This window comes from Microdochium trichocladiopsis, assembly GCF_020744255.1.
Source record: "Microdochium trichocladiopsis strain MPI-CAGE-CH-0230 chromosome Unknown B0I36scaffold_2, whole genome shotgun sequence".
Lineage (NCBI taxonomy): Eukaryota > Fungi > Ascomycota > Sordariomycetes > Xylariales > Microdochiaceae > Microdochium > Microdochium trichocladiopsis.
Genome location: NW_025763545.1, coordinates 1,884,948 through 1,898,094, shown reverse-complemented (window position 1 = coordinate 1,898,094; position 13,147 = coordinate 1,884,948). Strand labels below are relative to the sequence as shown.

The 13,147-nt window shown below is 58.1% G+C and overlaps 4 protein-coding genes across 4 annotated transcripts; 2 read left to right on the top strand and 2 right to left on the bottom strand.

Annotated features, from left to right (window-relative positions):
* The first annotated feature begins 160 nt into the window (after nucleotides 1-160).
* On the top strand, nucleotides 161-2,489 carry B0I36DRAFT_283354 (Peroxin-3). Its single transcript, XM_046151544.1, has 3 exons — nucleotides 161-610; nucleotides 710-1,155; nucleotides 1,226-2,489. Exons 1-3 carry the CDS (start codon nucleotides 453-455, stop codon nucleotides 2,317-2,319), a joined length of 1,698 nt encoding a protein of 565 aa, XP_046016773.1. The 5' UTR covers nucleotides 161-452; the 3' UTR covers nucleotides 2,320-2,489.
* Nucleotides 2,490-3,330: 841 nt separating this feature from the next.
* Nucleotides 3,331-3,914, bottom strand: B0I36DRAFT_237002 (Longin-like domain-containing protein; the record flags this gene model as incomplete). Its single annotated transcript, XM_046149509.1, has 2 exons — nucleotides 3,331-3,434; nucleotides 3,545-3,914. The coding sequence occupies 2 exons, from the start codon at nucleotides 3,912-3,914 to the stop codon at nucleotides 3,331-3,333; spliced, it is 474 nt and encodes a 157-aa protein (XP_046016772.1).
* A 380-nt stretch (nucleotides 3,915-4,294) lies between these two features.
* B0I36DRAFT_314535 (kinase-like domain-containing protein) lies at nucleotides 4,295-7,671 on the top strand. Its single transcript, XM_046152776.1, has 7 exons — nucleotides 4,295-4,894; nucleotides 4,959-5,037; nucleotides 5,109-5,255; nucleotides 5,333-5,726; nucleotides 5,801-6,213; nucleotides 6,273-6,410; nucleotides 6,467-7,671. The coding sequence occupies exons 1-7, from the start codon at nucleotides 4,737-4,739 to the stop codon at nucleotides 7,457-7,459; spliced, it is 2,322 nt and encodes a 773-aa protein (XP_046016771.1). The 5' UTR covers nucleotides 4,295-4,736; the 3' UTR covers nucleotides 7,460-7,671.
* Nucleotides 7,639-9,805, bottom strand: B0I36DRAFT_314533 (uncharacterized protein). The gene has a single exon (XM_046152775.1). The coding sequence runs from the start codon at nucleotides 9,400-9,402 to the stop codon at nucleotides 7,918-7,920; it is 1,485 nt and encodes a 494-aa protein (XP_046016770.1). The 5' UTR covers nucleotides 9,403-9,805; the 3' UTR covers nucleotides 7,639-7,917.
* Nucleotides 9,806-13,147: the final 3,342 nt, after the last annotated feature.

The window sequence follows — 13,147 nt, the reverse complement described above, 5'->3', positions numbered from 1 at the left end:
GCTTAGGTACCTCGATGCAAGTAGGCCTACCCGGCACAGCGCCCCCCCCCTGGTGCTTAGCTGGACACGGCAATTGCAGCTCCGCCCATCAATCGTGCATTCCCCCAGTCCCTGCCGAGGCCGAGGCTACAGACGCCAGCCCGGGGTCCGACGCGCGCCTCGACATTCTGGGGCCAGCGCATGTCTCTGCATCACCACTCAGCTGCTCCCAACCTCCATCGACCCGGCCCAACAGTGCCATCACCCAACCGCAGCAACTTGGTCTACAGACTGCCGTCACTGCTTAACCCACTGGCAGCTTCGTTGCGACTCTCTGTTGGGTCTCGACTCGACACAAATCAACCCACCCCGGAACCCTCTCGCCGCTCGCCCCTCGCGCAAGTGGCCTCCTTTGGTCCAGCCAGCCCCCAGATTGCTTTCCAGCGAGCACGTCATACACATACGGCGCCGCCATGTTGACGGCGACGAGGCAATGGCTGCGTCGCAACCGGACGCCCATCGCCATCGGTGTCGGTGTCATTGGCGCAGGCTATGTAGCCACACAATACGTCCTCGGCAAGATCAATGATGCCCGCGAGCGCATGAGCAGCGACCGCATAGCCAAGGAGAAGTAGGCCAATCCTTTCACATCTCGGAAGCTCATGGTCGAGCGTGGGGGAATACATGCTCACTTACTTCGGGCCCCGATGCTGACGTGTGATGCTCCTAGTTTGCGGCGCAGGTTCGAGCAGAACCAGGAAGACTGCACATTCACAGTCCTGGCCTTGTTACCAACAGCGACAGCCAACATCCTCGAGAGTATGAACACTGAAAAGATCACACTGGAGATACAACAAATGAAGGGCGCCAAGGGCGTGCGCAGTGGCGACCCGAACGCCGCCCCTCCCAGTATCGCCGACACAACCATCACTGAAGACGAGAGCCGGAGCAACCTTAGTGGCCAGAGTGAGAGCGTACTCCATGCCAGTCAGACGTCTGTGCCCCCGCCAGCAGAGACAGAAACCTCGGCGGCTGTAGCGCCTGCAGTAGAGGGCGAGCAGGAGAGTCGCCCAGCCACTGCAGTTCCAGCTCCAGCTCCATCCGCAGCGACGCTGGCTCCTCCAGGTCAGAAGAAAAAGTCCAAGAGGCAGCTTTGGGACGATCTGACCATAAGCTGTAAGTCAATTGGTGTTTACAACACAACGAGAAATGACCGATGTACGCAGGCTGACCATTTGCACTGCAGCGATAACTCGTTCCTTTACTCTCATCTACACACTTGCGCTTCTTACCATGCTCACAAGACTCCAATTGAACCTGCTGGGCCGCCGAAGTTACCTTTCAAGCGTTGTCTCGCTCGCCACTGGAACTAACCAATCTACCATCAGCTTGGAGAATAACGACGACGACAACATCGATCAAGTGTATGGAAGCGATTTTGAGGTCAACCGCAAATACTTGACTTTCAGCTGGTGGCTGCTTAACCGTGGCTGGATCGACATTCGCGAGCGCGTGGAAGAGGCGGTCAGGGAGGTGTTTGGCCACCTTAGCCCCCGAGATCTCCTCAGCTTCGACAACTTTGCTCAGCTCACAATCGAGGTGCGCAAGAAGATGGAAGGTGGCCCCAAGTTTGACGGAAACGGGTCAAGGTGGTTGCGCTTCCTGCTACCACCAACCACTCTTGAAGACTTTGTATTGCGCGAGTCCGGCGTACTGGGCGACAGCGCCACGGCAGACACTCAGACCGGCTCGCCACCACTGCCTTCGCCATCCGCGTCGTCACTCAGGCGCCTTGTAGATGAAACATCCGACCTGATCGAGTCGCCTCCCTTCCACCACGTCCTGGGTCTGCTCCTTGACGCTGGCTTCTCTGTGCTGCTGCACAACAAGGTTCTCCCAGGGGCCTACGACATGCCGGCCGCCACGCCAATCCCGGAATTCGAGCTTCAGAGCGACTCGCGCGTGGTCCTGCTGCCCAAGATCTTGTCGGTCCTGACGCGCCAGGCACACAGCATCGGCAACGGCATGCCCAACGAGTACCTGCAGGCCATGGAGACGGTGCGCGACCTCGAGGCGTTCGCGGCAGTCGTGTACAGCAGCAACTGGGAGAACGAGATTGCCGCGGACGGTGGCCTAGACGGCGCCGCCGAGGGCGTGGCCAGCGCTACTGCTGCCTCGACGCCGCTGAAGGCCGGGTTTACCCCAGCATCATCATCAGCACAGCAGCAGCAGCAGGCGAGTGGTGTCGAAGAGAGTATTGTAATGGTTGATCACCCGATGGCGGCATCCTCGTCGTTTGAGAGCGCGTGGGAGAAGGCGGAAGCCGCGACGAGGCAGTGACCTCCCTGTCCCTGGGACTGGCATGCCATGTGTAATATATATGAAGCGGATTAAAGACAAAGCCATATACATATAATTGATGAACGATCACGATCACAAGAGGACATATGACGCAAGCAATGAACATGTTCACATATGAAAAGCCCTTGTAGTCATAGCGAGGATGGGGGGTGGATTTGGTTTTTGATTTTTATCACGAGCTCTTTAGTATTGTTGGTTCCTTGCAGAGGAAGTGGTCGTCGTGGTGAGCTTGCCTGCTCATAATTTGTTGTACTATAGCCCCAAAAAGGGCCGAGCAAGAACGAAGCAGCTACGACATTACGTTGTCGCTGTAGTCAATCTGTCGCGAGGACAGCTGCTCTCACTGAACCCAGCGCTCCGCGACATAAGTTCCGGCTTGAGGCTCTACCAGGGTTGCCCCATTTCGTGAATCGCCAATGCGTCCTCCACGGCTCTGAAACCCGCGCGATGTATGGGTGTGGGGGCCTGGGTCAGTTTCTGTTCGACTCATGGCTGAGATGGCGGCATCTTAACGCCCGAGCTTCCTGCCGTGGAATTCACCCCATGTCCCGTTTCTTTAGAGACCTGCTGCTCAGTGGCTTGTGAGGCGTTTGCCCTCGAGATGAGGTCGGTGCGTGTGGCAAGCCATACCCATTTACCATTCGACTTCCATGAGCGATTAGTATGGCCGCAGCTGACTGCTTTTTGCAGAGCTGGGCCATATGAAAGATGGACTGCGTGACAGATGTAGCTCAGAGTCCTGCAGTTTCGGAGTTCTCAAATCGTCTCGAAGGCCCGTGGTGTGCCTCGACCGCGGGGAAGGCAGTGGACACGTGTGGTTGAGTGCTCATCTGGCACGGTCGAGCTCGGAACATTGGCAACAACCACTTGTGTCGCATGCCTCGAGAAAGCACATGTAAAGGGCATGTCTACCAGGACGCAAAACCACAACATCCCGGCGTCTATAAGAGTTGAGTGGGATCATGCTGCTGCTCATTCGCGGGGTTCCTTTCACATCATGCCACGGATGAACTTGTCCAGGCCGAGCTCGAACAACTCGTTGCGCACGCCGGCGCCGCCCTTGTGCTCGACGGGCGAGAGGGGGTTCTTGACGACTACGACCCAAGGTACACTTGTCAGCAAGGACTGCTCAAAGCATCACATAGAACCCCCCGCCCTAGCAGGTCTCTGCTTGTCTCCAGGGATTTTGGAGAGTTTGACCTACCATACTCGACCCAAAGGTTGATGTAGATCTGGTGGAGGACATTGCGCATGCTGAGCGCTCCCGGCTCGGTCAGGAGGACGAAGCGCAGGTTTGTCGGGGTCTCGTAGTAGTGGAGCTTGTAGGTGGCGGTGCGGTAGGAGATGAAGGCGTCGTCGTCGCCGCCCAGCTTGCGGGCCATGTTGCGCAAGCTGAAGACGGTGCCGAAGATGAGCTTTGCGTCGTCGGAGGCGCGGTTACGGGCGGCAGGAGTGGAGGCGGCAGCGGCGGCCTGGAGAGGACCGGAGCCGGCGGGCTGGCCGAGCCAGAGCTTGCTGTAGACGCACTCTGTGTGGCGGTCGAAGATGTAGAAGGAGTAGATCTGGACGGGCATCCTGGCGGCAGGGGGTATCCTGGAAGGGGGCGGAGGAGAGTAGGCGATAGTGGTTGAGGAGGTGAGTTTGTCGTGTGACCCGTATACTGTGGCTCGGGGCTGCCGTGTGGTGTTGTGAGATGCTATCAGGGAATGAGTGTTGCTGGGGTTGGGTGTAGAGAGGGAACAACGGTGTGGACATCTATCAGGAAGCTGCGTCCATGGAGTTCCAAGGGTTGTAGCTGGGGGTCCTGACGCCAGCGCGCCATTCCAGGGCCCCCAGGGGTTTCGACGGCCCCGCGCGGGGGGTCTCCCGCACCAGCAGTCGCGGCATCTGATATTAGTGCTCATGGGATTGGCTTTGCCCTGGGTTATTAAAGCTTTTGGCCACCAGCTGCAGTGCCGTCGATAGGCCCAGGGACAAGCCGGTACCCGTGCACCTGAGGTGGGTGCCAACCCAAGGCGGCCTCAGGGCAGTCTAGAGCTAGGGCTGATGGGTTGGGCTGACTGCCTCTCTCTCTCCATCCTGGTCTCCATCCTCTCGGTATATGATGGATGACTCCTCCGGACAGCTTCGTGGGCTGCATTCTTGCCGCTGAGCCGTGGCAGAGACAGCTTCCTCTCTTTCCTCCCTTCCTATTCGCACTCTTTTGTCCGTGCGTCCTTGACCTTCGGGTGCGCCTTCCCACAGCTTCGCGCGAACCCCACCTCGACGTGCCTGGCGTCCTCACATGCGAAACAGCTTGAGCATCTGCCCTGCCCAGCCTTGGCCCTGACCCACGACTTACAGTTGCTTCGCCGCGCACCCTCAAAGAGCGTCGTGATCGTCACTCTGGGACAGCCATGCAGGCCGCATCGTCGCCCGGGACGCCCAGCCCGCCGCTGGCTGGCACAGAGGCCCGGCAATGGAGCTTCCACAGCATGCCCTCTCCCCGCATTGCCGTCCACGACGATGCCACCGTGAGCCCTGGCTTCGAGCGGCCACCCCTGGCTCCTCACCTGTAAGCCAATGCGACCGTCCTCTCAATGGCCTGCACAAACGTGGTTCTAACGCCGTGATCAAAGGTCGGCACCTCCAGGTCCCCAGTATCAGAGCCCCCTGAGGCAGCATAAGCGTACCCCCTCACAACATCGTGAGATCAAGGTCAGCAGAGCGACGAGTTGGCACCAGAACATATCCGCCCGTGGGCAGATGGTTAATGCGAGACCACACAGGAAACCCTTAATGCCAGAACGCAGTATACTAGTGACGAGACAGAGGGCACCCAGCACCGCATAAACCAATATGTCATCCGCCAGGAGATTGGCCGCGGGTCTTACGGTGCTGTACACCTCGCGACCGACCAGTTTGGCCAGGAATATGTAAGCATCGGTGGCTGGTGGTCCAGATATTCCCACGGACATTTAGTGGCTACTGACACCGCAATGGCTTTCTCAAGGCGGTCAAGGAGTTTTCCAAAACACGGCTCCGGAAACGCATCCAGTCAAACATCCTGAGGCGTCCAGACATGACTGCTGGTGGTAGTGCTGGGCCGGGCCCAGGTCGCCTCATGGCCCAGCGCCGACAATTCCAGTCGCAAAAGGCGGCCGAGATCAAAGATGCCCTGTACCTCATCCGGGAGGAGACTGCCATCATGAAGAAGCTGAACCACCCGAACCTGGTGGCCCTGATCGAAGTGCTGGATGATCCAGAAGAGGACTCTCTGTACATGGTCCTCGAAATGTGCCACAAGGGCGTCGTCATGAAAGTCGGGCTCGACGAGGATGCTGAGCCGTACAGTGAAGATATGTGCAGGACATGGTTCCGCGACCTGATTCTGGGCATAGAGTATCGTGAGTGAAGTCTGATACAAAGCAAAGATGCGAAGACATCGGCGCCAAAGCTGACCGATACCTTGCCAATCTAGTACATGCGCAAGGAGTGGTCCATCGCGACATCAAGCCAGACAATCTTCTCCTGGCAGCTGACGACTGCCTCAAGATTGTCGACTTTGGTGTATCAGAAATGTTTGAGAAGCCTGATCTAATGGTGACCAAGAAGTCCGCAGGCTCCCCGGCGTTCCTCCCTCCAGAGCTATGTGTCGCAAGACACGGCGATGTCTCTGGCACAGCGGCAGATATCTGGTCCATGGGAGTCTCGCTGTACTGCCTCAGATACGGCAAGCTGCCATTCAACAAGCCAGGCGTGCTGGAGATGTATGAAGCAATACGTAACGACGAGGTCCCAATACCATCAGATGAAGGGCCCCTCTTCGCAGACTTGATGTCCAAAGTTCTAAACAAGGACCCAGACACCAGGATAACAATGACAGAACTTCGGGTAAGCAGCGATTTTGGTCCCTTTAGTGGTGCTTCACTGACTTCGGATCACCCCGGCAGGAACACCCTTGGGTCACAAACGAAGGCAGCGACCCGTTGCTCAGCAAAGAGGAGAACTGCGCCACTCTTATCGAGGCCCCAGACGAGATGGAGGTGAATCACGCCTTCACCCGTAAGATGAGCCACATGTTCTACGTTGTACGTGTATTGGAATTTTCGAGGTGCAACCGACCCGATCCTAACGTCATCTCCAGATGCGGGCTATTCACCGGTTCAAGTGCCTCATCTCCAAAAGCAAAGCCTCTACCCCAGAGCCAACAACCTCGCGAACATTTAGCTCCCTAGGTCTCCCCAGCAGGATCGTACTACCAGGGGTGGAGAAGATGAAGAGCCTGGCGTCTGGCGTCCTGCCGACTCCTCAGCTACTGTCTCCATTGTCATTATCAACACCAAGCGATAACAATAACAACCTTAATGACAACACGACGTCGGGTGGTAAGACGGTCGCAGAGGAAGCCGCCGAGCTTGTCAGACAACGGCGGGCGTTCCTCGCCTCACAAGAGGGTGCAAGCCAAGCTGCCCTGTCTCTACCACCCGCCGCAGCTGGAACAGACACCAGTGTCCGGACTCCACATCAACCCAAGTGGCCGCCTCCTGGGCTGGGCATACACACCGACCTTGACGACGGGCACGAAACTCTCATTCATGGCGATGCCTCGGCGCAGCAGCAGCAGTTCGTGTCGGATTCGCCCACCGGCATCGACTTTGAGGACCTCCACGGCGAGTCGATCTACGACCGCGCCTTCTCGGCCGAGATCAAGCGCATCCGGTCCCAGAAGCACAAGGAGAGGTCCAAGACTTACCTCACCCGCCTCCTCGGCGCAAAGGAGGTGGAGAAGTGGGCCGCGGACGACTGCATGATTGTCGAGGCGGGCAGGAGTCTGGCCGCAAAGGTCGGCGCGATCGGCGGCGACGGCAGCGGCAAGGTCAGCTTTGGTAGCAGGAATACTGGTGGCCACGGTGTTGGCGGGGCCGCCGCGGCCGCAGGTGGGGATATGAGGGATCTCCTTGCCAGTAGGTTGACGACGGCGAGGCGGGATATCCAAGAAGGGGCGGCCAAGGTTGACGGCATTGCCCGGGAGCAGGGGATGAAGTTTGCGGATCTGGTTGCGCAGATGACAAAAAGCAAGCAGGCGGGAGCTGGGATAGGGGCGGAGATAGAGACCCAGCAAGCGAGAGAGCCGTGATGTCGATGTTGACGTCGAAAAGAAGTAAGCAGTAGATCTCAACTGTGGATGTAATTTGTACTTGTTGCCATTGTCAGATGGCTGTGGAGGGGCGGCAAGCGGAAGATCAACACAAAGTCGGGGAAGCACGAGCGAGTAGCGGGAAAGGATTCATACGTATATGTATATACATAACTATACGTCAACCAAACAAAAGCTACATCGATTCTTGACAATCTGGTGAAGACAAAGGCAAAACGTTCTCGTGGCAGCAGCCACCATATCAGTATGCTCACAGGCGCGGGGTGGTCCAGCATCTTCTATCTTGCCACCATGAGATCTTGGTCATACACTTCGTTTTGTGGCTTGTTTTTGACAGCTTTGTTGTCCCCAACAAGAAGCCCTAGTATAATACGCCACAAAAATCGCCATATTCTCAACATCATTGCCCTTGCAGACATCTAAAACACTTCAGAAATCTAATCAATACCCAGCAGAACCCCAGTCCGAACGAACTGCTCTCTCATCCACGCGACCTGTCCCTCCCTCAGGCACGCGACCAGCTCGCCGCCATCGCGCTGCCTGAACAACATGCCCAGCAGCAGCCCTAGAGTCCTCCGCATATGCCACGGGCCCTGGGCGATGATGTGACCCGTTTGCGCCTCGGCCGAGGAGGAGGACGTCAGGAGCGAGTCGTGCTGCTCTCCTGGCCCATGGCTTCCTCCTGACGACGGCGACGGCGAAGACGATGTAGGCGGCGGCGGGATGCGAGGAAGAGGAGGAGGAGCATGCGTGGGGATAGCGAAGTCACGGTAGCTCGGCTGCATGATGGTCTTGTCGGCGAAATCGGCCAGCGAGCCCCGTTTCCAGCGATTGCCCAGGTGGAAGGGCACGGACTGACATATCTCGTCAACCATGTGTTGGACTTGGTGCCTCAGCGTGGGGACATCATCGAGCAGGGGGGGAGCAGCAGTGGAAGTGGAAGTGCCAGTGGTTGAGGCAAAACGGTTGCAATGGGGTGCCTCCTCGTGATGAATGCTGCCGAGTAGAGGCACCGTGGACTTGGCTGCTGCTGCTACTTTCATTCGCAGTAGGACCAGCCTCTCGAGACGCCAGATGTTCCAGATGCTGGCGAGCTGGACGGACGGATAGACCTGATAACTCCCCAGGGCGCTGTAGGTCTGCACCAGACTCGGAACGGGAATTGTGCTGGTGGATGGCTCGTCATTCACGGCAACGACAATGGGGTGCCAGCATCTGGGGATCTGGGATGGCCACGCCGACAGCCTCCTGTCCAGGTCTGCAACTTGCTCTAGGCTGTAGTCTTCGAGACCGGAGCAGAAAAGATGGTTGAGATTGACGACCTCGAGACCCATGCGGTCTAGCTGATCTGCCGGCTTGTGGTCCACGTCTGACCCGTACCCGGAATGATGCTTGGCATCACCGCCGTCATGCCAAGCTAGCAGCTCCGTGAGGCGTGGCGAAATGGCAGATCCGGTCCTGAGGCCATATATGATCTCCAGGTGCAGCATGTTCTTCAGCAACCGGGCCCTCAGGGTCCTATCCTGCACCTCGGTCTCGATCGCCACACCGCCTCTGCGATTTGTTGTTGTTGTTGTCGACCTGGCGGTAGAGGCCAGCAACAACCCGACGGCGCCCTTGTGATGGACCATGGTCAGCGGCCTCGCGCGATCATACTGGCCGAGCATGTCGTCGTAGAATTGCAGCGCAAGTGACGCCAGGACGGCAGAGTACCTTGACGACGACGACGAAGACGACGACGACAAGTCGACGCGGTGATGCTGCAGAGAGAGGGCAGACTGCAGCCGTGCAAGTGCCTTTCCTAGAGCAGGGTTGGGCGCCGTAAAGGCAGCGGCGTTGCCCTTCCACAGGTGCAGCATGCTCATGGCTACGGCGGTGATGGCCACGGTCGCGGGCGAGGTGCAGCTCTCAGAACGCAGCATGAGCGGGACCGACTCCCAGAACCCGCGCGCCGTGGTTGTGTGTCGTCCATAGGTGGCAAAGTACTGCACCAGGAAGCCCAGGGCGACATCACGGGCCGGCGGGTCTGGTGTGTGGTGTGATGATGGCGATGCTGAAGGCGAGGTCGAAGGCGACTGCGACCGGGTCTGCGGTTGCTCTTTTCGGTGTTGGGTCTGGCGGCAGGCGGGTACAACGACTCCGTTGTCCTTGCTGCCTGATGCCGCAAAAGCCGGACGGCCGGACGACGCCGGCCCGGAGGCTCGCTCGCGGGTCTGCGGACTGCTAGACCTGGACCCGGGCCCGGGCCCGGTCTTCAGTGCAGCGAAGCGGATGCGCGGCGGGCGGATCTCGTAGCCCCCGCAGGCGAGACCCAGGCGAATACACGCGGCGCAGCTTGGCCGGCCCTCATCGCACTTGACACGGCGCCGCTTGCATGTGTGACAGCCCTTGGACGGGCCTTTGTTCACCATGACTTACACCATTCCGGCGCTGGTGGATATTGTCATGGTGCAGAGGACGTGAGGCAAAGGTGCTCACTGTCATTATATCATGACTGTGGCCATGCTGACAAGGTCAGCAAAAGCAGTGTCAGCCAGGGTTGCCTTGGCACTGCCGATCCCACGGCGAGGCCGGGGCTCCTACCAGAATACGAGCGCAACTGCGAACATGGTAGCCAAGACCAACAGAGTCTGCACAGGACTGGCAAGAGATTAATCGTCATATCTAAAAAGAGAATGCGCAGCTTAATTTTCGCTAACAGTGCACTTTCAGACGTCAACGGCAAATATGCTGGGACGGAAACTCATGACAATTAATGTTTAAAGCCCGGACAGCCGGCCTGCGTGACCAAGTTCTGTAAAGACATCAGCCACCATCCTGCATTGGCTCCGGAATGACAACCTGGTTGGGAATATCTCCCTCACAGGTATGCCATAGCCGGGCCAAGCTGAGAGAGGCACAAGACGTAGGTGCTCCACAGCACGCTCGGGTTGTGACTTGTTCCATCTTGAAATTAGAGATGGTTTCTTACAACAGAGTACCGCGTAGAGGGAGCGAGGACAAAGAAAATCGGCGTCTTGACAAGCCACAGGCTCTCCCAGCACCACCAAGATCAAGCCTGATGTGCGCGTCTACGTATCTCTTGGGTTCCTTGCTGTTGTGTCATCGCGCATGTTTTTGTTAGAAATCGGTCTGTAAATTGCCTCCAATCTCTATACGGGTACGCAACAAACTGGGAAAATGCTATAAAGCCTTAGGCAGGTCAACGTTCAATCTGTGAAACTCTTACAAGGAACTGCCTTGCAAATCCACCCCGTCATGAAGCTCTGCCACTACTTTGCAAGCGGAGGGCACGCACCTGCTGTACGCTGCCAACGCATCCTTCACGTAAAACAGTCGGGATTTCTCAGAATGTTGACTTCCACATTGGATCCAGGCGGTGAGTATTTAGGGTGCCGTGCGTGGTGGTGCGTGATACCGGGGTTCTGGTGGCCCAAGAGCGCATAAGCGTTCTGGAAAAGTGCTCAAGGCAACATCAGGAGCCTGTGCTACTTTCGGACTGTCTTTGTCCGGCAGACAAGGCTGCTTTCACTGGGCGAGGTCGTGCAGCCGGATTGGCGGCAGGCACGAGAACAGCCAAGAGCCTCGCTGCGCATCTATGCGGCACAAGAGCATTCCAACACAAAAGAGCGCACTTGGCGTACAAGTTCGATTGCATGAACATGAAAGATACGAGCAGACGTGCTTCTGCAGCGTGCGACCACCGCTGGCCATCACCGCTTGGAAAACATGCAGTCATGTGCGTAACGTGTAGGCCCTGGTGTAACATTTCCGTTTTCATAGGGCTGTGGCCAATGGGCAGCTGAGCTCCTGCACGTCGGCACTAGCACAGAGCAAGTTGTGTGACGGACCGCCCCTGGGTCTGTTTTGCGCCAAGCTGATCGCTGCACTCCGTCACACTAACGAGCGGGCGGGCTCGCCCGCCGAACCACAGGCCAGGACCTTGTGTACGTGTGTACAGGAAGCCCGGGGTTTTCTGTCAAGAGATGCAGTAGTCTGCACACAGAGCCGCGTGCTGTGCCGCGCGGAAGAGCGCCTGAATTGAAGCCAGGAGAGCGGAGACCGCCGGTATCAGTGATGTCAATGGCATGAGAGCTGGCGGCGACTTGCGACCAGATACAGCTACCATGTGAGATTAGGGACGGCATAGGCATTGGGTGTGTTGGCATGCAAGTAAGATCTGGATGTGGGCTGATCAATTGTCAAGGCTCCCTGTAAGACATAGGCGCCGTGGCCAGGGAAGCTGGCCTCAGGGGTAATTCGTTGCAAGGGTCGCAGCAGAACAAGCCAATGCAGAATGTAAGCACTTTCGGTTGGCGCCCATGGAGAAATGCACGGAGCCGATGCATCGCCTGGTTCGTCTGTCGGTAGGTGGTGGTTCTTGATTGTGCCAAGTTATGCTCAGGGCCTGTGCTGACAATGCTGAACCACGGCGCCACAGAGCACGACTCAGGGCTCTCGAAGATGCCGGATATCCCTGTGCCAGAGACGTATTTCCAGGGTCTCGCAGGTCGGACACCTGCCTGTTGCAGCGCCCATGTCCGGCGCCCCGTGGCCGTGAACCTGGGGAGGCCCGGGGTCGATGATACGTCAAGCCACCCGGAGAGCGTCTGCTGAGAAGTGGGCATCTCCGGGTTTGAAAAGTGGGCGGCTCCGGCCTCGAGATGGAAACAAGATTGCGGCATGGCTGGCCCCCAAGACCATCCCGCAACGCTAGGGATGCAGGCTTCTGCAGCTCCCGCGCAACACATGCTCGAGCTGAAGACTGTCTCCAATTGAGTAGCGTGGGCAGGCTGGCGAGGCTGGCCTGCGACGATAGCGGCGTCGAATGCGAATGGCTCGGTCAGCGGAGACGGGAGATAAGCGACGCGTGGATTGGACCGAGAGTGTCGCGGGCTAGCGAGTGGGCTCTCCGGGCCTCGGGCCCAGGCGCGCCTGCACCAGTCATGTTCCAGCCCAGAGTGCCGGGCGAGACGCAAAGCACCCCATGTCTGAGGCTAGTGAGGCCGGCCCGCCTACACGCCAGGGTTTTTTTCCCTTTCTTTGATGGCAGTGCTGATAAGGATCATCGCTGAGCGCTATTGCCGGCGGCTGGCGGAGGTGGATTCCCAAACGGGTGACCATTCGAATCGTGTCAACGACGTGATGCCACGGCGCCGCAAGGATTCCCCATGAGCACCTGCATGCGTGCATGTGCTGCTCTGGGCAAGGGAGCATCATCGTTCGCGTTCAAGGTTGTTGTGTGTTGTCGGTGGATGGCAGCGTAGTGAGGATGGCCGAGAAGTCGCTCCTGCCTGCCCAGGTGGCTCTGGAGAACATGAGCTGGCTCGAGAGAGGACAGGACAGGATCCGCGAAGCGCAGGAGAGGAGGGTTTGGCCCGGTGGCTGATCGTCGCCGGCTTCTGTGTCGAAACAATTCGTTGCGGATATTGCAAAAGTCCACTGTAGATAACAGACGAGCGTGGTGTTGGCTGCAGAGACCACAGCAGAGTTCCGCTATCCACACCTGGGCCACGCGAGGTGGAGACGCCCAGAATCGTCGCCGGCTGGTCGCCGCTATGTGCCTGCCTTTGCCAGGGTCGCCCATCTGACTGTAGGTTGGAAGGCATCCCACGCGAGGCCCGGCAACGCTTTCTCGGCTGCCCCGATTTCCATCCCCACTCTTGG